The sequence below is a fragment of the Aotus nancymaae genome, unplaced genomic scaffold, assembly GCF_030222135.1.
Source record: "Aotus nancymaae isolate 86718 unplaced genomic scaffold, 86718_ANA_hifiasm-v0.15.2.pri h1tg000008l, whole genome shotgun sequence".
NCBI classification, from domain to species: domain Eukaryota; kingdom Metazoa; phylum Chordata; class Mammalia; order Primates; family Aotidae; genus Aotus; species Aotus nancymaae.
The window spans coordinates 60,645,853-60,669,452 of NW_026988419.1; the positions used below are offsets into that span (position 1 = coordinate 60,645,853).

The 23,600-nt window shown below is 37.7% G+C and overlaps 1 protein-coding gene across 4 annotated transcripts in view; it reads right to left on the reverse strand.

Moving 5' to 3' along the window:
- Positions 1-23,600, reverse strand: part of SLC25A12 (solute carrier family 25 member 12) — a 220,230-nt gene that overhangs the window by 22,560 nt on the left and 174,070 nt on the right. For all 4 annotated transcript variants that reach the window (XM_064373393.1, XM_021668984.2, XM_064373394.1 and 1 more), the window contains 5 exons: positions 21,557-21,641; positions 7,795-7,876; positions 5,991-6,149; positions 2,543-2,595; positions 1,938-2,018 (listed from right to left, as the gene is read on the reverse strand). In XM_064373393.1, the coding sequence (XP_064229463.1) occupies positions 1,938-2,018; positions 2,543-2,595; positions 5,991-6,149; positions 7,795-7,876; positions 21,557-21,641 (460 nt within the window). The remainder of the gene's footprint in view (positions 1-1,937; positions 2,019-2,542; positions 2,596-5,990; positions 6,150-7,794; positions 7,877-21,556; positions 21,642-23,600) is intronic.

The following is a 23,600-nucleotide window of genomic DNA, read 5'->3' on the forward strand; positions in this document are numbered from 1 at the left end:
TGAGGACTCAGGGTCAGGCTCATAGGCAGCCACTCTTCACAGTGTTAATCTGGTGGCTGTTTGCTGGGTATCATTTAGGAAATGGTATAACCTATGTCCCACAGAGCCTGATATTCTATAAAGAGAGACTCATCCTTTTTAAGACTTCATTCTCTGTTGAAATTTATAGACTTTGGGAAGAAACAGCAAATTGTACTTTAACAATCACTTACACCATAGTATAACTGAATTTGTCAGTAGAAACTCAATAATTCCTCTTTTTTTTTCTCCCCTGAAAGAAGAGATTTAGAACAAAGTGGGAAGCAGAAAACGTTTGAGATGAAAAATTGCAGACAACCTTATCACTCTGCCTAGAGTCCAGCCTGACTATTTTTCATGCTGTCAATTTCTCACTAGACAATCCATCAAAGCCTCCAGAAATGAGTCATGATTAAGAAAGATTTAGAGTGTCAGCACAACCCTCAAGGCACCCCAGACTTCAAAAGAAATTCCTAAAGTTCAAACCTATAAAGAGGGTCTGTAGCTAGGAAGAACAAAGGAACTAAATATCTTATTTTGGTTTAACCACCTGTTCCCATGTCTGACATGTGGTTAAACCACTTAGGTCACATGTCAGACATGGGAACAGGTCAGCTTCATGGTCAAAAACCTGGATACTGCAAATGGAAACAAATAATTAGCTACATGGTACAGAAAGAGCATGACTTAGAAGATTTCTGGCAAAGGTATGCATGTGCTGTGATAAAAATGAGTTAGAAAGCTTCTTAACCTAATGGGAACTTAAAACCACCAAGAAAAAGAATATTTATGATTGGCAAAGCTTCTCTCTCTAGACAAGAACCAATTACGGGATCTAATTGGAGCAAAGGAAAAAGAGAAACTTAATTTTTGTTGATCCACCTAAGCAAAAGCTGTATTCTATGTCCACTGTTTACCCTTCATTAAAAAAGAAATGTAGCCAAAGAGATTTCCTTCCTGAGAATGTGCTGGGGCATGCATACAGGCACACATAACCACACAGCAATCCACCTCTTCCAAAGAACTCTGCAGAAAGGTGAGGACTCAGGTATGTGCCACAATGACACATATCAAGGAGAACCTGGAGCAACCTCTCTCTCTCTCTCTCTGACCCCTGAGGCAGTGTCTCTGAATTAAAAGCTGCCAAGGTCACTGACCTCATCACCTCAGGTTTCATAAGCAACTGAGGAAGCTTTAGCCAAGACTGTCAGTCAATTCAACTAGAAGTTATTAATGTTTCCAAGAACAAAATGACTAAACAAGTCTTAAACTGTGTATTATCAAATATGAAACAAATACCACCAATGAAATTAGTCAAGCTGAAAACAGATTATGTACTGATCCAAATCCAATGCCATGTGTATACTTTAAAGACAGAAACCTTTGTGCTCTAAGTAAATATAATCTGAGTCTCTGGGTTCAGAATTTTTGTCAATACCTAAAATGTAGTTTCCATCACTATTGTTTGCCATACCCTCTGTCCTCTAAAGAAGAAAAATTATAATTAAACAATGGCTTACTTAGTCTTATACCTAAAATAAAAGGGCCCAATTAATCAGCCATCTTACACTTGCTTTAAAGTTCCAGTTAATATATATGAGTGGTAATTCTACTCTCACGACTATATTTTCTGTACTCTATTTCTTAAAAGGAATAGGAATTAGGACATTAAAAAGTCTGGAAAGTAATGCTTTAGGAGCATCAAAGAGATAGAACTGATTATAATACTACCTCTTTTCTATACTCAAAACCAGTTAGCTTATACAATAAAATTCAAAAATTATTCCATATGATCATTGAGAAAACCTGCTTAGAATCCCTTGAGTTCAAGGGAAATGCTACTCAAAGATCTATCATATCTGTGCAAAAAGGTTAAAGGAATATATTTGTCACAAGAAGCGCCTAAGATTAATACTTACACAGCCTCCTGCAAGGATTTCTGCTGGAAGTGGAACAGAGCCATCTCTTCTGGTAAATTTGTCCCGAACAAAATCATTAACCTAATTAGAAAGACAACATCAGTTAACCAAAATTCCTAACCATTTCTCTACTGGCACACTGTTACTTTTCCAAGTCAGCAAAATACTTGTCTTATAATATTAAAAATTATCAAATGCTTATATGTAAAATTAAAGTTTTATAAATTCCGTGATAGCGTGCCAGTCTCGGCAGCATCAATTTTAGTTTTGTTTTTGAGACAGGGTCTAACTCTGTTGCTCAGGCTGGAGTGCAGTGGTATGATCATAGCTCACTACAGCCTCAAATTCCTGAACTCAAGCAATCCTCCCGCATTAGCCTCCTGGCATGCATCGCACTTGGCTAATTTTTTTTTTTTTTTTTTTTTGGTAGAGCTGAGTTCTTACTGTGCTTATACTGGTCTGGAACTCCTAGCCTCAAGTGATCCTCCTACCACCAAAAATCCTAGGATTATAGGCATTCGCTACCACACCCAGCCTTGATTTTAGTTTTCTGGCTTAATGGTAATCTAAACAAATGACACAAATTCAGTTAAAAACAAACTTACAGTCAGTTTAATGGCCTTTTCTGGAGCAACCCCTATAAGTTGTGGTATCAGACCTAGGTAAAGGGACAGAATCATCAGCAATATAGATGTACCAGACATGAATACACAAGCCCAACAACTACGTGTTTCCCCCATATTATTTACCCATCAAACATTTTAGAGTTTTCACTAAAATGGGAAAAAGATTATCCTAAAAACTCTGTATATATTTAATAATTATTTACAAATGCAGTATAATGTCACGTTTTCTTGAGGTTATAAATCCTTTCTTAAGCACGCTTCCTTTAAAGCCTAGTTAACCAACACCTCCCAAAAAATACATAAGGAAGAAATGGAGCCATGGGTCTTCTCTATTCTGGGAACATTGCCAATAACAATGTAACCAAATTCCCTCCCTTGTTACAACCAACAACATATAAACATACACAGACACTGTATACTTGCAAAAGCTCTGAAAAGCATGCTGTTATGTATACCCAGATTTTGCCACCCAGATTTTGCCACAAACTATGCTACCGACATACTGGCATACAGTGGCTTGGTTATTATAGAATACTAACTCCCATAATCTTCTCTTCAGAGAAACACAGCATTAAATATTCACTCATTTAAAAAGAAGCCAAAACTGCAAAGAAAAATGCAGTTTTAAGTATTGTTTAATGAATATCTCCTATAAGCAAAAACATACGCCTGTTGTATTATTATTTACTAATATACGTCAAGCTTAAGACATTTTAAAAGAATCCCCTCAAAACAAAGGAATTCATAATCCTTAGAAAGTTAAATTTCCCAGGATGGCTGTATACTAGAAAAGAAAAAAATAAACAATACAACATCTATTGGGCTTGGCTTTCTGAAGCTCACAGCTTATCCAAATTGTTAGCATACTTTTTTGCATACATTTTTTAAAGATGCTAACGATAAACATTTTATATCCTTTAAATCATCCAGCCAAAGGGGAGGTATATGTGTGTTTGCCTGCTTGCTGACTGCTGATCTTAAGCCTGCTTTGAGGACACCGCTGAGTGATTTTCCATGAGTTGAGAGCCAGCAAGTAATCATACATAAGGCTACTGTCAGTCAGACTGAATTATCAGTGACATACACAAATCCACACACACCTTTCATGGGTAGAAGACTGATTTAAAAGAATAAATCAGCAGATGGCAGTCTTAACTTTCTAACCCTCATGATTATCAGGCTCTATTACTTTTAATCTAACTCCCATACAACCATGTCAGCATGCATATTTGTTTTACAACTTGCCTCAATAAAGCTCATGGAATTTAATAAAGTACTGATTTGTGTCATTTTATCATTGTTGCCTGCAAAGAAATGTAGCTAATCTGTCAACAATTTTGTCAATCATCTGACAGAATAATGGACCGGTTCCAAGCAATATATGACAATCTCAATAATCATAGTGCTCACATACAGGACTCCTACAATCTTCTCCCTAATACAAAAGTCTCTCATTTAAAGAACTGCTTTTATGAGCTTACATCCTGAATAAAACCAACAATCCCCTCCCCCACTTGCTATATTGCATCCATTTAATTAACATGACATCTCTCTCAAATGAAATCTTCTGTAAGACCTATTCATTGAGAAGGCTAAACTATGCAGTAAATATCTAGGTTCCTTTTAACAGGGGACATTTTCTTTGCAATTTAAAAGCATATCAAGGAGGAGAAAGGTCATTATTCGACAAAGAAATATTGAAGATATCAAGGAAAAAAACAATCTTAATGCCACTCAACCTTGATTCTCCATTAAATAAAATCTGGATATGCAGGGCTTAATCAGTTAGAACAAGCATTCATGTAGGCAGATCTGCATTCTGGATAATGTATACCCCTTTCCACAGGGTGCATGCTGTACAGGTGGAATTCTGAGATGATGCTACAGTTCTGAATATTTGAGGAAAAATCATCACATTCATTCTTAAGAGCAGGGTACTTGAGCCTGGTTTGATTTCAGAATGACTCTCTCTTCTTATTCTATATACAATGCTAAAAATGAACATCCTTGTGACCCTCTCCTTCAATTACGAGTGTACCAACATTATACTTTTTACTTGAATACCTGTATATAATGCTAACCAGAGGTGTTTTTTCTCCCGTCCATGAGCCTAAAGCTTTGTTCGGGCCCAGTCTTTCTTAGGAAGAGGTTCTAAGCCAAATAGTTAAACAGAGCTCAGAATAAGCTAGGGATTAATGAGCTTGTGTGTGCAAACAAACAAGTACAGTAAATTACACAAATGCCCTGGACTTGAGCATGTAGAGAGTATTTTCAAAGAATCCCAAGTGGCGCCCAAAGAGATTAAAAAATTAATCTCCCTCCCAAATAAACCCTGAATTCTAATGTGAAAATACATACATGAAAGTCATTCTCTCTCAAAAGAGACAAGTTCCTACAAAGCCAACGGGGCTGGGGAGAATTCTCCATGAGACTGTTGCCTCTGATGCCAACTGCACCATGCTCAGTCTAGAGTGGCTGCTAACATTCCCTGCAGAAGAAAATCTCTCTGTTTTGACTGTGTACCTCTGAGCTAAATGGGGAAAACGAGCGAGATTTAGACTTGGAACCAAAGGGTATTCCTATTTAAAAAAATTTAAAAAACCTTCAGATGACTCATTTGAAAAATTTTATAAATGATCCCTGAAAGAGACAAAAACATTTGATATTTATTTTAGTTGAAACAAGTATATAGAAGGTAAACCCATCTTTGAGTGGTAGCCTGGCTTCTTTTCCACAGAAAAGAGATGTATTTCTCTTCTTTAATTCTTTGAGAAAAGCAGCTCTATATTTCTTAGCTAACATCCTTGTATTCCACCTGCAGATACGTGTCTTGGTTTGTAGGAGCATGGTGACATATACCCATGTTGGGACAAACACAGAATTTGGATACCAAGAAATATAAATAGCAAGAAGAAGAAATGAAGACCTTGGGCCAGGCGCGGTGACTCACACCTGTAATCTCAGCACTTTGGGAGGCCAAGGCAGGGGGATCACCTGAGGTCAGAAGTTTGAGACCAACCTGACCAACGTGGAGAAATTCCATCTCTACTAAAAATACAAAATTAGCTGGGCGTGGTGGTGCATGCCTGTAATCCCAGCTACTCGGGAGGCTGAGGCAGGAGAATCGCTTGAACCCGGGAGGCAGAGGTTGCGGTGAGCCAAGATCACGCCATTGCACTGCAGCCTGGGCAACAAGAGCGAAACTTCCTCTCAAAAGAAAAAAAAAAAAAAGAAGAACTTGTTTGCAGATTAATACTGCTAATCACCAGAAAGAATGTAAAAAGGGAAATGAGCAAAGAGAAAATAAAAAGAGAGAAACAGCCCTAGTCTGGCTAGGCATACTACATATTGGTTTCCATAGTGAGTTAAAATCTGCTGCTGGTTAGATCAAATCACTAACTTCAGCAGCTGGGATTTGCTTACTCACCCCGGTAGAGTCCGAAGAAGCCCTCATAACGCAAGACTTTCTTAAAACAGTCAAAGCTGTTTTTGTACATCAGCTCCCCAACAACAGAGCCAGTGCCACGCTGGTTTTGCATTCGGGTCTTCACCAAATCTATAGGATACACTGCAGTGGCTCCCACAGCTACAAACAGAACAATTTTTAGACTTAAAAAAGAACATAATTAAATGGAGAGTCTCTAAGAATGACAAATCTCATCTTAAAGGATGAGAAAATAAAACACAGTATGTATTCTCACAAAAGAGATTTTATAATATGTATTCTCACAAAAGAGACTTTATATTATCATTTTTCTTTCCCTCACACACAGTTTAGGGATAGCAGGCTAGTAACCACTGAAATCCATAAATACAGCTGCTTCAGAAAACAACTGTCAAGAATGCTCTTTGATATCTTAGGTTCATAAATTACAGAGTGGATTATTGAGTCACTTCCCAAATTAGATAATCAACACTCGGTTTTCTATAATAATAACATTCAACTATTATGTATAACATTTATTTACATTTTCCATTAAATGCCTAAATATTATGCCAGTTACTTCTTAAAATGACTGTATCTGTACACTAAGTGGGTATAATTTTAAAATTTAGTTTAATAAAGCATCTTGGTAAATTAATCAGTTACAACCATAACATTGGAGAATCACTTCAACATTATCCTATCCCTACGTATAGAATTTGGTTTAAAAGAAAATACAGCTATGCTTTAGAATTTCTCAGAGACTGAAAAGTGTATTTACATGAATGAGAGTATTACACATTTTGACTGTTGAAAGCTAAAACCTGGTTTGCAACTTCTAAAACTGAGAGTAAAAAGAAAAAACAAAGAGTCTCTGGAGTTCAGGCTTATCTCAAAAATCGTAAGCATTTTAATCACACCTGCTAGTTTCTTCTCAACAAAGCAACTTCAGATTCTACACATTTTCTATGTAGAATATTTAAGCAAAATAGTTTCTCAAATTTTGGCTGTGAACAGGGAGGGAAGAAAGGTTCATTTTTGCAAATAATCAAGTCCAGATATTGTTAAACCAGTGAAAAGGGAAAGGAAAACATATAAGCAGAAAAGCAAAAGTGAATCACTTTGAGAGGTTGTTTTATTTCATGAGGTTCTGGGATTCATATCCCAAATCTCAATTTCTTTCTTTCTTTTTTTAACTTTTATTTTAGGTGGAGTACATATGAAGGTTTGTTACATAAGTACACACGTCATGGGGGTTTGTTGTACATATTTCATCACCCAGGTATTAATCCCAGTACCCAATAATTATTTTTTCTGCTCTCTCCCTCCTGCCACCATCCCCCCTCAAGTAGACCCCAGTGTCTGTTGTTTCCTTCTTTGTGTTCATAAGTTCCTATTTAGTTCCCACTTATAAGTGAGAAGATGCAGTATTTAGTTTTCTGTTCCTGCATTAGTTTGCTAAATAGCAAATCTCAACTTCTTAACCTGCACCATAAACACAGGCTCATTTTCCAACTTTTCATACTGGCCTTAGCCAGTATAATTAAGGTGAGTACAGCACTGCATCCCAGACTTTCACATCATTACAGAGGTTTTGTCCTGAAGACAGACTGGAGCCAGATGGTCCACAGACAGCCACTGCTATGACAAGTCCTCTGATCACAGGTAAAAATAAAGAACACTTCAGAAAGCCCCGAAGTCATGACCCATGGGAACAATGAACTGCACCTTTGCTGATCTGCCTCAGTCTAGTGAGATAATATTACATTAACACAAGCCTGAAACAGGACGTAGACATGTCACTCACCTCCAGCAACTGAGCCTAGAGTGAATCTGTAAGCAGACTCGGCAATCTGGAGCCAGATAGGCCTGCCTAACCCAGGAGAATGCTGCAGAGAAGAAGAAAACAGGTAAAAGAAATCTTGCAAGAGCACACAGCAAGTGAAAAAGCTACAATCTGACTATTTTAAGACAAGGAAAAAAAAACACCTAAAAGTGATATTGTTAATACAGTAATATGTTCTCTAGAATTAGAAAACAGGATATTTATGCAGCCAAAAATGGAAGCAATGTATTTAAAAACAGGTAACTCTGGCATCAGTATTTAAAAACCATATTTGGCCAAATATACAGTAGCTTCGCCTTACTCCAATTTTTACAAGCCTATTAAGGCCTAATTTATCTGCTACTATTGGGGAATACACTATTAGTTTACAGAAGTGAATCTTTCAGGTAAACAAGCATTTCAGTTATGAAATTTTTTTCCTTTTTTAACTAACGAAATTTAAAAAGCTTTTTAAAGTATATAAAAATTAATTTGATTCCCAAATCAGAGAATATTGATCATAATCTACTATCTCTAATGACTACTGTCATAGTTCTAATATGTCATAGCTCTAATAAAACCTGTAAGAACTAGAAAGGAGAAAGTTCACATACTTGCCAATGTCTTAATTATATATACATAAATCTAAATAATATACATTATAAAATTACATACAAGATGTATTTTAAAGTATACACAAAAATAGAAATTATAAACGAGATAAATATTTTAAATAATTGTATATTCTTTTTTTTGGTGACAAGGTTTCGCTATGATACCCAGGTTGGAGTGCAGTGGCACAAACATGGCTCACCGCAGCCTCAAACTCTCAGGCTCAAGCGATCTTACCACCTCAGCCTTCAAGTAGCTAGGACTACAGGTGCATGCCACCATACCCAGCTAATTTTTAAATTTTTTGTAGAGATGGGGGTCTCCCTATGTTGTCCAGCCTGGTCTCAAACTCTTGAGTTCAAACGATCCTCCCACTTCAGCCTCCCAAAGTGCTGGGATTACAGGCATGAGCCACCTCACTTGGCACAAAAATATTCCTGATATTACTTTCAAATACCAAAATCCATGGACACTCATGTCCCTGATATAAAATGGTGTAATATTTGCATACATCCTATGCATATTCTCTTGTATACTTTAATTGATCTCTAGGTCGGCCGGGTGCAGTGGCTCACGTCTGTAATCCCACCACTTTGAGAGGCCGAGGCAGGCGGATCATGAGGTCAAGAGATCGAGATCATCCTGGCCAACATGGTAAAACCCTGTCTCTACTAAAAATACAAAAATTAGCTGGGCGTGGTGGCGCGCGCCTGTAGTCCCAGCTACTCGGGAGGCTGAGGCAGGAGAACTGCTTGAACCCGGGAGGCGGAGGTTGCAGCGAGCCAAGATTGCACCACTGCACTCCAGCCTGGCGCAAGCAAGACTTGACGAAGCAAGACTCTGTCTCAAAAAAAAAAAAAAAATCATCTCTAGGTTACTTGTAATACCTAATATAAGGTAAGTAAGATGTAAATAGTTGTTATACTGTATTCTTAAATTTTGTATTTTTTATTGTTTGTTTTTTCCCAAAATATTTTCCATCCACAGTTGGTTGAATCCAAGGACATGGAACTCAAGCAGATGGAGGGCTACACTGAATATGCTTCAAGTATAATTAACTGAATATGCTTAAATTAGTTTCTAAAATGATTAACCAGTTAATTCTGATACTTTGTTTCAAAGACAACAGTTGAAAACAAACACAATCTGTCTCTTCAAGGCAATGATGATACTTAATCTCATACACTTTGAAGGAATTCAAGTTATGACATTGCTACAGATTCAATGCTTGTGACTCCCCAAAATTCATGTGTTGAAACCCTACCGGCCAATGTGATAGTATGTGGGGATGGCACCTTTGAGTGGTAATTAGGTCATAAAAATGGAGTCCTCATGATAGGATTAGTGCCATTATAAGACACAAGAAAGATAACTCTCTTTTTCTCTCCCTCATATAACAAGGATACAACAAGAAGCCTCCTGTCTACAGACTAGGAAGAGGGCTCTCACCAGTAACTGAATCAGCCAACTCCTTAATCTTGTACTTTCTAACCTCTAGAACTATGGGAAATAAATGTTTGTTATCTAAACCATCGATGGTAATTTATAATAGCAGTCCAAATAAAGACAGCCATTTTAGCTTACCTTTTAAAATCAATATAGCTATTATGCTACCTACTAAAAACTTATTGGCATAAGTTTTTAACTTATTTAAAAATACATAGGGCGGGTGCAGTGGCTCATGCCTGTAATCTCAGGATTTTGGGAGGCCAAGGCGGGCAGAACCCTTGAGGTCAGGAGTTCAAGACCAGCCTGGCCAACATGGTGAAACCCTCTCTCTACTAAAAATACAAAAATTAGTCGGGTATAATTGCAGGCACCTATAATCCCAGCTACTTGGGAGGCTGAGGTGGGACCATCTCTTGAACCAGAAGGTGGAGGTTGCTGTGAGATGAGATCACACAACTGCACTCCAGCCAGGGCGACAGAGCAAGACTCTGCCTCAAAAAAAAAAAAAAAAAAAAAGTGAGAGAGATCCAAGATGGCTGATGATTAGCAGCTCGGGCACGTACCTCCCAGTGAAAGCGCAAAGAACGAGAGGACGCCACACTTTCAGACGAATATTTGTTGCTCATGGACCAGGAGATTCCCAGTGGAGGAGCCCCACGGGTCGCCAGGGCGACTCTTGTGGCCGGCGTGGTGGTTTTGCTGGTGCCTTAGCACGCCAGTTTTTGGTGCAGAGTCCGGAGATTCCCGGGCAGAAAAGCACCATCAATCTTAACACCACTGTTTTGGCCGGCTCAGTGGATTGCTCAGATCTCGGCGCAGGGAATCAACAAGTTGGACGTCAGAGACCCAGTTAGAAAGTCGGTAATTATAAAGACGACAGACGGACAAATATATAATGAAGGGAAGAAACCAGCGTAAAAAGGTAGAGAATACTCAAAATCAGAATGCCTCTCCCTCTACAGGGGATTGCAATTCCTCATCAGTAACGGAACAAGGCTTAATAGATTACACGTGTGTTCCAATAACAGAAGCAGGTTTCAAAACGTGGGTGATAAGAAACTTCTGTGAATTAAAAGAACTTGTTCTAACCCAATGCAAAGAAACTAAGAACCTTGAAAAAAGGTTTGACGAAATGTTAATGAGAATGGACAATTTAGAGAAGAATATAAGTGAATTGATGGAGCTGAAAAACACAACACGAGAACTTCGCGAAGCATGCACAAGTTTAAACAGTCGAATTGATCAAGCAGAAGGAAGGATATCAGAAGTCGAGGACCAGCTCAGTGAAATGAAACGAGAAGACAAGAATGCAGAAAAAAGGATGAAAAGGAATGAGCAAAGTCTCCAGGAAATATGGGACTATGTGAAAAGACCTAATTTACGTTTGATAGGTGTACCTGAATGTGATGAAGAGAATGAATCCAAGTTGGAAAATACTCTTCAGGATATCATTCAGGAAAATTTTCCCAAGCTGGCAAGGCAGGGTAATATTCAACTCCAGGTAATACAGAGAACACCACAAAGATATTCTTCAAGAAGACCAACCCCAAGGCACATAATCGCCAGATTTATTAGGGTTGAAATGAAGGAGAAAATACTAAGGGCAGCCAGAGAGAAAGGTCAGGTTACCCATAAAGGGAAACCTATCAGACTTACAGCAGATCTCTCAGCAGAAACCCTACAAGCCAGAAAAGAGTGGGGACCAATATTTAACATCCTTAAAGAAAAGAACTTTCAACCCAGAATTTCCTATCCAGCCAAACTAAACTTTATGAGCGAAGGAAAAATTAAATCTTTTGCAAACAAACAAGTACTTAGAGAGTTCACCACCACCAGGCCTGCTTTACAAGAGCTTCTAAAAGAAGCACTATACATATAAAGGAACAACCAATATCAGCCTTTCCAAAAATATATCAAAAAGCAAAGAACTTTAACACAATAAAAAATTTACATCAACTAATGGGCAAAACAGCCAGCTAGCATCAAACACCGGTATTAAACCTATATATATTTTAATTGGATAAAAAGCCAAAACCCATCGGTATGCTGCATCCGGGCCCATCTTACATGCAACAATACACAAAGACTCAGAGAGAAGGAGGAAGATTTACCAATCAAACAGAGAGTAAAAATAAACTAATAAACAAAAAGCAGGAGATGCAATTCTCGCCTCTGATAAAGTAGACTTTAAAGCAACAAAGATCAAAAGAGGCGAGGAATGACATTACATAATGGCAAAAGGATCAATGTAACAAGAAGAGCTAACGATTCTATAGATCAACGAGATAGAAAATTAACAAGGATATTCAGAACTTGAACTCAGACCCGGAACAAGTAAACTTAATAAACATTTATAGAACTCTCCACTTCAAATACACAAAACATACATTACCACCTCACACCTATCCCAAAGGTGACTATATAATTGGAAGTAAATCACTCCTCAGTAATCGCATAGCATTTCATAGGTTTAAATTAAATATTGGTTGGCTGTTTGTTTGTTATCTTCTTCCCTTATTCCTTCCTGACTACATCATTAAGTATAATTATCAGTATAAAAGAGGTTTTCAATACCCATTACTAAATTGCATTCTAGCCTGGGCAAGAAAGCAATACTCCCATTCTCTCTCCCTCTTTCTTTTCCTTCTCCCTCCTCCCCATTCTCTCTCTCTCTTTCTCTTCCTTTTTCCTCCTTCCTATTCTCTCTCTCTCAAAAAAAAAAAATGCAAAAAAAAAAAAAAAAAGTATACAGAACATTATTTCCCCCACTTGGAGTTTCTCAATCACAAAACTGGATGAAAATAAACCTAATTCTCATAGATTATGAATTATTTTCATTCATGTATCCTTTCAAAAGAATATGCTGAATTAAAACTCATAGAATAAAAAGGCTATGATCTTAAATAAACATCAAGTAACCACTAATTCCCTTATTCATATAAAGTTTCTCCTCTTCAATCACATATATTTTTCTTTATACTTTCTTCCTTTAAAGAATGTTTATAAGCCCTACAAAATCCTATAAAAACTGAAGGATTATACTGTGCTTTAATTCTTTGCTAAAAACATTTCTAACTATAAATACCCAAATGCCTTTTGACAGAAATGTCACCTTCACCCTTATTAAATAACATTTAAAAGAAAACATACAATATATGGTTAGCAAGATTTTTTTAGGGTTATCACTTAAGGCTCGCTTGTATTCAGGTATATAAATTAATGTAATTAATGCTATGGATTTTACTTCATGAATATTCATAAATGAAATGCTATCACTGTCATCCCTATTAATGACTGTGTCCTGAACTTTTAGCATTTAGGCTGAAGGAAAACACTCAGCACTAAGAAGATTGCCTGCCATGAGCAAATAGGCCAAAAAAAAAGACGCTCTTTCCCTTAAGGTTATGATTATGATCATAAAGTTTGATATTTAACAAGGTTAATTAAGTGTTTTTCAAAACAAGAATTGAGAATCTTAAATGATTTTTAACCTACTCCCTAAACATATGTGTATGATAGGAAATAAGTTAAGACCTCATTTAAAGAGACTGTCTCTTCATTTTTTTGTTATAGGTATCTCATTTTGTAAGTGAGAATTAGGTCTAGTGAGGTGGCTCACATCAGTAATCCCAGCACTTTGGGAGGCTAAGGGAGACAAAGCACTTGAGCCCAAGAGTTCAAGACTAGCCTGGGCAACACGGCAAAACCCCATCTCTACAAAAATACAAAAATTAGCAAGGCGTGTTGGTACATGCCTGTGGTACCAGCTACTCGAGAGGCTGAAGTGGAAAGATCACTCGAGCCTGGGAGGTTGAGGTTGCAGTGAGCAGTGATCGTGCATTAAATAAGGCAAGATTATGTCAGTTAACAAGTCAAACAACCTTCCCAAACCACACTGCTAACTCAATAGAGAGAGCTGCCTCTTTTAAATGACACACTATTAATGGATAGAATAAAAGGGAGAAGTAGCTAAAGTTTTTATACTGAGCACTGGAAAAGGGAAAAAAGGCTAGATTCTATAAAAACAAAAATGTATGACTGGAATGGCAAAATAAGGCTAGGGAAAACAAAACAAAATTTTTCTGTCTGCAAATCATGTCTATGACTTCAGTAGTCTGGGATTTGAATTCAATATTCCTGGCCTTACAAAGTAAGGTTAAAACCTAAAGCCATGACAGTATAGGAGGAGATGAAAGAAAAAAACAAATACATACATATATATATATATATTTTTTTTTAATTGAATATATATATTCCTGAATGCTAAACAATATTTTTCTCTCAGTAAGAGGGGAGTTAAGTTCTGTTAAAGATTATAGTAAGTCATGAAGAAAAAAAAAAGAAGAAAAAAAGATTATAGTAAGTCTTCAAATCTAATAATTTAAATGAGGTAAATGACTAATAAATAATAGTTAATATATAAGCCTAATTTCCTTTTTGAGAACAGACTTCCATTTGTGGTTAAACTATCACAGGTGACAGAGGTAAAATGTTCCAAAAAAGGAATTCCTAAATGGACTGTAATGTCTTCCAGTGTGTGCTCATGAATCCAAAATTCAAAGAAGGTCCACAGAAATGCAAATCACATGAAGAAAACAAAGTCCTATGTCTAAGGAATGCTATATACAAAATAAAGATAAAAATAATTCTAACATGCAGCCATAAAAAAGAATGAGATCATGTCTTTTGCAGGAACATGGATGGAACTGGAGGGTATTATCCTCAGCAAACTAACACAGGAACAGAAATCCAAATACCATATGTTCTCAATTATAAGTGGGGGCTAAATGATAAGAGCTTATTATGAACACAAAGATGGAAACAACAGACACTAGGGTCTACCTGAGGGAGGAGTGGGGGAGAAAGGAGTGAAGCAGAAAAGATAACTACTTGGTACTGAGCTTAATACCTGGGTGATGAAATAATCTGTACAACAAACCCCCATGACACATGTTTACCTATGTAACAAACCTTCACATGTACCCCCAAACTTAAAAGTTAAAATAATAATTCTTAATAATTCTAATAGTGTTTTGACAGACTACAACCCAGCTTATAAGCCATGGTTGAGTGAGTGGCCTATAGCTTTAATATAATTTTCCATAGAAACAAAACTTTTTTTTTTTTTTTTTTGAGATGGAGTTTCGCTCGTTACCCAGACTGGAGTGCAATGGCGCGATCTCGGCTCACCGCAACCTCCGCCTCCCGGGTTCAGGCAATTCTCCTGCCTCAGCCTCCTGAGTAGCTGGGATTACAGGCACGTGCCACCATGCCCAGCTAATTTTTTGTATTAGTAGAGACGGGGTTTCACCATGTTGACCAGGATGGTCTCGATCTCTTGACCTAGTGATCCACCCGCCTCGGCCTCCCAAAGTGCTGGGATTACAGGCTTGAGCCACCGCGCCCGGCCGAAACAAAACTTTTTTAAAGAAAGTACATATATACCCAAGCAGGTCCATCACAGATCATTTATCCTATACAGTTGAAAAAGTAATTATGTAATATACAGTAAAGAAAAAGAGAAGGTTTGTTTACCCATTTTCACATAGGGCCAAAATTGGTCTATAATCTGGTTTTAATATCCAAACTGTTACATGCTTCAAAAATATACATCCACTTCTTTCTGCAACCCAATTCCTCTTTTATCTCACTTTCCTCAAATCGAAATTTCCATTTCTCTCACTGTAGGTCATCTTAATAGCACAACATATTTATCCATAAGACTATTGGTGAGTATTTAGACTGTTACAGTATTTTTGCAATTGCAAATAATGCTGCTATAAACAATCTTTGCTCATGCCTTAGCCTCCCAAGTAGCTGGGACTACAGGTGTGCACCATGCCTAGCTAAATTTTTTGTATTTTTAGTAGAGATGGGGTTTCACCATGTTAGTCAGGCTGGTCTCGAACGCCTGACCTCAAGTGATCCACCCGCCTCCGCTTCCCAAAGTGCTGGGATTACAGGCATGAGCCACCAGACCCGGCCTAAACATTCTTGTACATATCTCTTAACACACATATGTAAACTTTTTTGTTAGGGACTATACCCAGGAGAGGAACCAACAGTCATGGGGTATGTGTTTCATCAAATGCAGTGCTACTGACAAATAGTTTCCAAAGTTGTGATGCTAGCAATTTCCATTCCTTCACCTCTTGAACAACACTTGCCATTGTCAGATTGTAATTTTGGTCAATCTGCACAGTGTAAAATAGCAACCCATTGTAGTTTTAATGTGTGTTTTCTTATACTAATGTTATTAAACTTTTCTATTATTTTCCTTACCATTTGGATATCCTCTTTTGTGACGTTTCTGTTCAGGTATTTTGCCAAATTTTCTATTGCATTCCCTGCCTTTTGCTTATAAATTTGCAGAAGCTTATTATACTATATATTCTGGATATAGATGCTCTATTATTTAAATATATTGCAAATATCTTTGCCTATTGTGTAACTTGTCTTTTCTCACTCTTAGTGGTATATTTTGATAAAAGTTCTTAAATCTAATGAAGTTTAACTTATTAATCTTTTTCTTTATGATTAGTGTTATGTACTGTTTACAAATTCTTCGCTTACCTCCAGATCATAAATAGAATCTCTCATGTTATCCTCTTTAATCTTTCACATTTAGAACATTTTAACAGGAACTGACTTTTGTGTATGGTATGGGGTAGTGATTTTTTTTTCTAGTTGAACATCCATCATTAATTAAAAATTTTGAAAATAGGCCTGGTGGAATTTCAGCCAACATAAAAAAATTAAAACATAAAACATTTCAGGCACTTAAAAAAAATACAAAGACATATTAATACTTTTTCCTCACTTCCTATCCCCTTCTACCTAATGGAAGTAAATGAGAGTAGATTAAGCAGTGTGTCACATATATGTTTGAGCCCATCTTGGAGTTTGCTCCTATAGGCTTCTCATAGTCAGCAACAGTAATAAGCACAATAATAGCAGTTAACATTTATTGCATGCTTAGCAGGTGTCGGGCTGAATGTAAGCGTATTATTACTTGTGTAATTCTCACAGTAATCCTATAAAGATGAATACTGCTATCCCTACTTATTTATTTACTTGAGACAGGGTCTTGCTCTGTCACTCAGGCTGGAGTGCAGTAGTACAATCACAGCTGACTGCAGCCTCGAACTCCTGGGCTCAAGCAATCCTCCCACCTCTGCCTCCTGAATAGCTAAGACTACCAGCACATACTACCATGCCTGGCTAATATTCTGTATGTTTTTGTAGAGGCAGGATTTCATCATGTTGCCCAGGCTGGTCTCAAACTCCTAGGCTCAAAACAATCTACCCGCCTTGGCCTCCCAAAGTGCTGGGATTACAGGCACAAGCCACCATGCCTGGCATAACTTCCCTATTTAATAATGAGAAAATAGAATAAGAGAATGTTATATAATCAGTGGCCAAGCTCTTAACTACTGTCTCCCTCATAACTTCTATTTCTGGACTCGGATTCTCCATCATGAACAAGTGTTTTCATAACAACTTTCATAAGTTGAGATAAAATATATATCCTTCTTACTATTTTATATTTGGGTTTCTAATAGACTCATATAGGCGAACACTTTGCATAATAAATGTAAGCAATTATATACACCTAATTTGGCAATATAGGAAACATTACAAGAGAATCAAATCAAGAGATCTTCTACAAGTAACATGGGAATAGTTAGCACTACTGTAATTCTGTGGACTAAAGAATGTTAAAAACTGAGTCACTAGGATTGCAGTCTACATGGCTGCCTTAGAATGCCTCATAAATCTGAAATATGTTAACTGAAGAACATTTTTTCAAGGCTAAAAACTGAAGAAAGTTTATTCCATTACGTCGGTTGCTGTAAGAACTTAAGTGCATTTTCATATTATTCTACTTGAGTCCAGCCTGTATTCCTTACAAAATTTTAAATGTTACAAAGGAAAAAGGAAGATAAATTTAGAATTCTGATAATAAAATTCATTGATGCATACTATTTTACAGAATGCAGGAGCTTAAAGAATTCTCAGAAATACATGAAGATACTCACTTTACTAAAGGGAAGACTGAGGCCCAAATAAACTTGTATCAGATCTCAAGTACAGTAAAGGTCAGATTTCACAATGGCCATTAGTGGACATTAATCTAATAACCTTCATAAATCTGTTTCTACAAAATTCTAATAATTATTTATTATTTCTGTTGAGCTCTATTTTCTCAGATTTTGTTCCTTTAATAATGTATAGGAAAATATACATTTAAGACCTTAATTTTTATTTCACTGTACTTAATTCTCTGTAGAAAAACTATCTGCTATGTGAGAGGAAACATTAAAAATTTTAGCTAAGTGCATTGGCTCATGCACACTATAATCCTAGCACTTTGGGAGGCCAAGGCCGCTGGATTCACACGAGCCTAGGAGTTTGAGACCAGCCTGGGAAACACAGCAAAACCCTGTCTCTACTTTAAAAAAGAAAAAAGAAAAAAAAAAGAAAAAAGGCCAGATGTGGTGGCTCATGCCTGTAATTCCAGCACTTTGGGAGGCCAAGGTGGGCAGATCAGGAGGTCAAGAGATCCAGAGCATCCTGGCCAACATGGTGAAACTCCATTTCTACTAAAAATACAAAAATTAGCTGGGCGTGGTGGTGCGCCCGTAAACCCAGCTACTTGGGAGGCTGAGGCAGAAGAATTGCTTGAACCCAGGAGGCCGAGAGTGCAATGAGCTGAGATCGTGCCACTGCACTTCAGCTTGGCAACAGAGCGAGACCCTGTCTCAAAAAAATAAAATTAGCTGGACATGGTGGTATACGCCTGTAGTCCCAGTTATTCAGGAGGCTGAGGTGGGAGGATCACTTGAGCTAGGAAGGTCAGAGCTGCAGTGAACAGTGATTGTGCCACTGCACTCCAGCCTGGGTGACAGAGTGAGACCCTGTCTCAAAAAAAAAAAAACGTCCTGAGATTCTTCCTTTGGGGACAATGTAAAAATATCTAAGACCTCTACTAGCTCTCTAGAAATTCTAGATCCCTGTACCATCTCACTGGTTAAGGAAAGGCAGAGAAAGCACTCCACCACCATCACTCTGGATACCAATCAGAGATCCAGGGAAGAAGAAAATGGTGGTTTTTTATCACTGCCCATTTCCTAAATATCTGCCAAGATCCTTGAGGCCACCCATCCCAGCATAAAAGCATCAGCACTGCCACTGAAGACAGGCAAATCATCTTGAATCTGTCTTAAAAAGAATTCACAGCAGTAACAAAATTACATCACTTTCCTAAGGATGAAGAAATGTGAAGAATGCAGACTCAGCGTGCCAAAGATTGCAAAACACTCTTCAGATATGTCCTCTAGGAAAATTGCTAGGGGCAACAGAGGTGGGTGAATAGAAAAGTAAGCAGTAGAAAAACTGAAGATGAGGAAATGAGTTGAGATTTTTAAATTCAGTTTACAAAGTTTTTAATAAGCTAAATAAAATATTCCCCAATTACAAATATTAAGGACACTACCAGGAAGAGATATATCAATAGACACGTGTAACACTGCAAAATATCTTCTTTTGAAATGTAATTTTTCAAAAGTTGAGCAAATTTTCACAAATGTATGTATTACAAAAAATGGATTAAATTCAGAAGAGTTCTTTAAATATTTCAATGTCTCATTTTTTAATTTTATTAAAAAATTTTTCACATTCTTTCCTTTTACTAAATGCTATAATTTTATAAAAGTTTATTTTTTAAAAAAATCACTGAACTGAAATAAATTCATCTATTTTTAAAGGATCTGAAACCTTCTAATGGAAATAAACTTTTTTCTTTTTTTTTTTTTAAGACAGGATCTTACTCTGTTGCCCAGGCTGGAGTGCAGTAGCACAATCATGGCTCACTGCAACCTCAACTTCCTGGACTCAGGTGAGTCTCCCTCTTCAGTCTCCCAAGTAGTTAGGACTACAGGCACACGCCACCACACCTGGCTAACTTTGTATTTTTTTTTTTTTTGTAGATACAGGGTCTTGCCATGTTGCCCAGGCTGGTTTGGGACTTCTGGGCTCAAGCAATCTGCCCACCTCAGCCTCCCAAATTGCTGGGATTACAGGTATGAGCCACCGTGCCCAGCCTAGAAATAAACTTTGATGGCAGCAGATAAAAGAGTTTTTCTGGTACAAAAGAAACTAAAATGCAATGAGCTATAATACGTTTTAATCTATAGGAAGCTTCATTACACACCAAGCAAACAAATAAGGTATTAACACAAAACGTAGATATAATAGTGTTTCTTTTCCATTTTCAATTTACTTCAACCTGACTACAAAATATTCTTGTTCATTATGTAAAGTAGAACTGAAAATTCTAATTAGTTTCACAGGTAGAATCATCATTCCATGGAGCTCAAGTAAAAGAAAGATTTCCTACCAAATCTTCCCAAAGTGAACTACACTTACATACCTTGACGTTTCACTGACATATTTGGTGAAGGTGAACAATAACAGTAACCCAACCCTGGCTACTCACCAATATGCCAGGAAGAAAGAGCAGACATGGCCTATTTCTACAGCATGCACATTTAGAAGCTAGCTCTCATTCTCTCGCTCTCTCTCGCTCTCTCTCACTCTCTCTCTCGCTCTCTCTCACTCTCTCTCTGTATCCTGTCTTCTTTTTCCCCTCCCAACATGCCTTCCCCATGTCGTCTAGCCTAGTATGGCATCACAGTCTCCTAGAGAATTATGAGGGACACAGGCTCCACATCTATTAGAGCAGGAAAGTACCAGGAGGACAATGACTGGCCCTCCTAACCCACACACAAAAGCAATGTGACCCTCTGCTACCACTGAAACTTCCTTCAAGTGCTACAGAAGCAGAGGTTTCAGCTTAAAACAAGATTTGTTAAAAACTGTTCTATTCCACTTTTCAAGTTAATTTCATGGAATTTTTTTTTTTTGTCTTGCCAAGATAGTATTTGTAAAATCTAAAATAGGACTGTATTAATTTTACAGGACTCAGAAGCTATTGTTTTAAGCATTCTTAACATTTATAAAAACCAAAGCTAAATTTATAAAAAATGTAATAATAGTCAAGGTTTTCTTTCTGAAAGTTAATTTTAAGGGGAAGGAGGTCAAACCATGTATGTATGAACTCTTATTTTTCTTACCTTGATAAAACAAAAAATAAAACACAAACATAAATCTAGTTATAAAAATATTCCATAGGCTAGGCACAGTGGCTCACACCTGTAATCCCAACACTTTGGGAGGCCAAGGCTGGTGGATCACCTGAGGTCAGGAGTTCAAGACCAGCCTGGCCAACATAGCAAAAACCTGTCTCTAATAAAACACAAAAATTAGCCAGGCATGGTGGTGCACAACTGTAATCCCCGTTACTTGAGAGGCTGAGGCAGGAGAATCACTTGAACCCAAAGGCAGAGGTTCCAGTGAGGCAAGATCACACCATTGTACTCCAGCCTGGGTGACAGAGCCAGACTCCATCTCAAATATATATATATATATATATATATATATATATATATGTTCTATAAAAGTGGGCATAACAGTAGTTCTGTAAAGGTAATCTTTAAGCTAAATAAAGTCTTTCTCTGGAAAATAGTTTTTAATTTTTATGGCATTCAGAAGCTGTCAGCTTCTATTTAGGCTACCAGTTCAGCATTTTTGAAAGTGATCATATTTATAAGACTACTCATACCTGTCTCTGAAGTTCTGCCAGGTTGTAAGGTAAGGCCCCTTCAGCCAATGGGGCTATTCTCTCAATATCTGCCAAAGTCAAACGCCTTCAGGAAAAATATAGGAAATAATTGTTAGACACTGACAAACTCCTCACGCCAGATCATCTTTTATCCAAAAACAAAAACCAAACAAATCAAAAAAACCCTGAACTACAGTTTAAAATCATTACTTCCCTATTTACATAGATCATTTAAGTGACAAAAAGTCACTAAAGTCATTAAAAAGATTTTGTTTTCATCAACGAAAACCAAAAGACTCCAGAGAAATAATGTTGCATGAATTTAGTAACATTCCAGTGATAGATATTAAAATGAAATAAATAATTATTGCCAGAAACAAAAGTATAGAGGTTGACTGTCCACTAAATGTGTCCCCTAAGGATACCTATTTAAAGCACAGGTGCAAAGTATCTGGGAAGGATTCATATAAATCTGATAAACACAGGTTGCCTCCAAGGAAAGGAACAAGGGTAGGAGGGAGACTTTTTTTTTTTCAACAGTATGCTCTTTCCAACCCTTTGAGTTTTGACCCATTTTGAGGCAGAATAGGGTCTGGAGACAGGGAGCCTTTCACTTCAGCCTCTGATTGGTCATGAGCCAAGTCTTCATTTGTGTAGGATGTAACTTCAGCCTCTGATTGTTTGCAGGCTGAGCCTTCACTTCAGCCTCCAATTGGTTGTGGGCCAAGTCTTCATTTATTTAGGGTGTAACCAATAGGAAACCTCTCACAGTACTAAACCTCCACAAGATTTGCAACTGGTACTCTCGAGCTACTTGCTCAAGCCTGCTCCTGATTTGTGGAGTGTACTATTGCTTCAATAACCTATGCTTTTGTCTTCTGCTGCTTTGTTTATACATTTTGTCCAATTATTTGTTCAACATGCCAAGAAACCAGACAATTTGTAGGCAAGACCCTCCACTGGTAACATATTTTGCCAAGTCAGCCAGGAGGTAAGCCTGAATTTGAGGATTTCTTTTTCTTTGCTTTGCTTTTTCCCTTTTTCCTTTCCTCTCTATTGAGCCTTCATTTGTGGGCACAGACTGGAGCTATCTTCATGTAGGGCTCCCTCCACTCCACACAGGGGAACTCTTTCACCTCTCTTTCCCTTTTTCAACACGAGACTCTCCACAGACAGCATCTAAGCATAGAGGCAACTGCAGGTCTCTAGCCAGGGTCACTCTCCAAGGAGGCTGAAAGGTATCCATGTGGAAGCACCTAAACACCACCACCTGGTTTGGGTAAGGGACCTGAGTCCTTTTCTTTTTTTCAGTCTTTCAGAGGCTGTTTCCTAGTAGATCCTTGGTAATTGAGGGCAACTAGTGAGGGCCACTCTCTGGTGTTACCTGAAGGTCAAGGAGGGAATGGGGATAGCTGCCCTGCCCAGAAAGGGGAAGGACTCTTTTCTATTTTTCCTGGTTACAGTCGCTAATCCCTACATGTGATGCAGTTGGCAGTGGCAGCTCTTCCAGAACAAACTCACATGTTTCAGTCAACTTAAACCCTCTTTTCTTATGCCAAATTCTCCTACAGAGTTAGCTTGTAATGGCAAAAGATGTCTCTTAGGTGTTTTGACTTCCCTTCCCCTACTTGATCTATTTAACTTGCTAAGGACTTTTGGGGTCCACAATGTTTAGAATACATTCTATATCTTGTGTCTTTTGTCATCATCATATTATTTCTATAGAATGGCCTGGCCTTACACGGAATCCACTGTCAAAGTGGTGGATTTAAACATTCCCTCTCTTGTCCAGGGCCTGAGTGGAATAGTCAACCCTACTATTTCATTTTTCATGCTCAAAATCCACCTTTCCCCACTGAGATTCCCTGTAATCCACATGACAAAAGAAATCCATCCCTGAGGCAGGTGGATCACAAGGTCAGGAGTTCAAGACCAGCCTGGCCAAGATGGTTGAAACCCTGTCTCTACAAAAAAAAAAATACAAAAAATTAGCTGGGCATGGTGGTGCATGCCTGTAATCCCAGCTACTTGGGAGGCTGAGGCG